General features: G+C 44.0%; 1 protein-coding gene across 1 annotated transcript; it reads right to left on the reverse strand.

Annotated features, from left to right (window-relative positions):
- Positions 1 to 1,265: 1,265 nt before the first annotated feature.
- On the reverse strand, positions 1,266 to 1,619 carry LOC137851585 (ribonuclease H1-like). Its single transcript, XM_068672831.1, has one exon. The coding sequence runs from the start codon at positions 1,617 to 1,619 to the stop codon at positions 1,266 to 1,268; it is 354 nt and encodes a 117-aa protein (XP_068528932.1).
- Between the last annotated feature and the right edge of the window lie 834 nt (positions 1,620 to 2,453).

Here is a 2,453-nt window from a genome sequence, read left to right on the forward strand (position 1 = left end):
TAACATTCCAGCCAGACCCAGTACAACCTCCACCCCTTATTCCATAACATTTGTGTCACACTCAGATCCCCATACTTTAGCATACAAGCATTCTCATCATTATTCCTTGTCCTTTAATAGGACAAGGATTTAACAGGACAGGATTAATAGGCAGGTGTATCCTTTCATTCCATAGGTCTTTCTTGGAAAATGTTCATAAGAACTGTTGATGATTAGGTCTTCATCTGCCAAAGTGGCCACTCAAGGCAGATGGAGTTGGATGTCTGGACACCAGCACCAGCTTAGCTCAAGTCCTTGTTGCACTGCCTGGCTCCTTGCAAAGTTGACCTGTCGTTGATCCTACAGCGTCTTCCTACAACATATAACTTAGATTACAGATTAGTTTTCTCTCAGTGTCAAATCTCCTTGAGGCACACACTTGATATCTCCATTCTTTTGCATGACCCACCAGGTATACCCTGGTCCTTGGGCGAAGACAATCTCATGAGTGGGTTTGCCTTTTCCCAAGGCAGGAGCAACCCACACTGCCTTCCCCATCCACCTTCCTACATGCACTACGGGAACTTTAGCTCCTTTCACAGTGTGTAGGGGTTTTGTTTCGGCAGGACCAGCACTGCTGTCAGACCCCCTATTGTTAACTAGCCATGTGGCTTCTGGTAGATTTGTGTCCCATTGTTTCCACATCCCAGCACCTAATGCTCGTAACATAGTCTTTAACAGTCCATTGTACCTCTCAACCTTCCCAGAGGCTTGTGGGTGATAAGGGATATGGTACACCCACTCAATACCATGCCTCTTTGCCCAGGAGGTAACAAGATTGTTTCGGAAATGACTCCCATTGTCAGACTCAATTCTCTCTGGTGTACCATGACACCACAATACTTGTCTTTCCAGGCCCAAGATAGTGTTTCGGGCTGTGGTATGGTTTACAGGGTATGTTTCCAGCCACCCAGTAGTTTCTTCTACCATGGTGAGTATGTACCGTTTGCCTTGGCGGATTTGTGGGAGTGGTCAGATATAGTCAATTTGCCAGGCCTCACCATATTGAAACCCTAGCCATCTCCCCCTGTTCCAGGGAGATTTTACCTTCATGGCTTTCTTAGTTGCAGCACAGGTCTCACACTCATGGGTAACCTGTGTGATGGCCTCAATGGTCAAGTCCACCCCTCGATCACGAACCCATCTGTAAGTGGCATCCCTCCCCAGATGTCCTGATGTTTCATGGGCCCATCAAGCTACAAACAGCTCACCCTTACGTTCCCAGTCTAGGTCCACCTGGGCCACTTCAATTTCAAAGCTTGATCCACTTCTTCGTTGTTCTGATGTTCTTCAGTAGCGCGACTCTTGGGCATGTGGGCATCTACATGACGGACTTTCACATCCAGGTTTTCTACCCGGGCAGCAATATCTTGCCACAGGGTAGCAGCCCAGATAGGTTTACCTCTGTGTTGCCAATTGCTCTTTTTCCATTGCTGCAGCCACCCCCACAGAGCATTTGCCACCATCCATGAGTCAGTATAAAGATACAATACTGGCCATTTTTCTCTTTCGGCGATCTCTAGGGCTAGTTGTATGGCTTTTACTTCTGCATACTGACTCGACTCACCTTCCCCTTCCATGGCCTCCACAACTCGTCGTGTGGGACTCAACACAGCAGCTTTCCGTTTCTGATGGCTCCCTACCACATGGCAGGATGGACATTGCCATATTCCAATGGACTTCTGTACAGATAACTGATTTGAGATGAATTTCCTTTTGTCTGCTCACATACGCTGAAGTAAAAGTATACAATGCCATTGTACAAACTGTTAGAAGCTCCAGCTATTTTCCTCAGTTTCCTCCAGTACACAGTCTTTTCAGACTCCATTTCCTCCCTTGACTCAGATCCCTGGTTCAATAAATTGAAGGACAGATGGAAGGATCCTTCAATCATTCTATCATAGAGATACCACAAGCATTACTTCATCTTCTGGTACAGTTTCCAGTTGAAGATTTGTAAATAAATCCTTGATTGCATGAATAGATTTGCATCCTCATCTTTAATATTTCCTCCCTCTTCTTCCAGTTTATTTATTTATTTATTTTGAGAAGGAAAGGAAGACAGGAAGATGGGAGGGGAATAAGAAGATAAAAATAAAATGTCTTTGTACACAAACATTTTCATCAGTACACAAGCATTTTCATCAAATAGATTTGACTTTATCCCCATGAAGGGTTGTTTCATTCAGTTCTTGTTATCTTTCTTATTTAGTGCATCGGTAAATAAAAAGCTCCTTTTTTTTTTTTTTAATTTTTCTCCCTACCCTCACTCAGTTCTTGATGTCGTGTATTCTGTGCCTGTACAGGTTTCTTTTAATGTTACTATAACATACCCTGTGGTCATAGGACTTTCATTATGCCTCTTCCCTCCACTTCAAAGTGGCTTATTTTAGCTGCCGAATAATTTCTTTTTA

The sequence above is a fragment of the Anas acuta genome, chromosome 2, assembly GCF_963932015.1.
Source record: "Anas acuta chromosome 2, bAnaAcu1.1, whole genome shotgun sequence".
NCBI classification, from domain to species: Eukaryota; Metazoa; Chordata; class Aves; order Anseriformes; family Anatidae; genus Anas; species Anas acuta.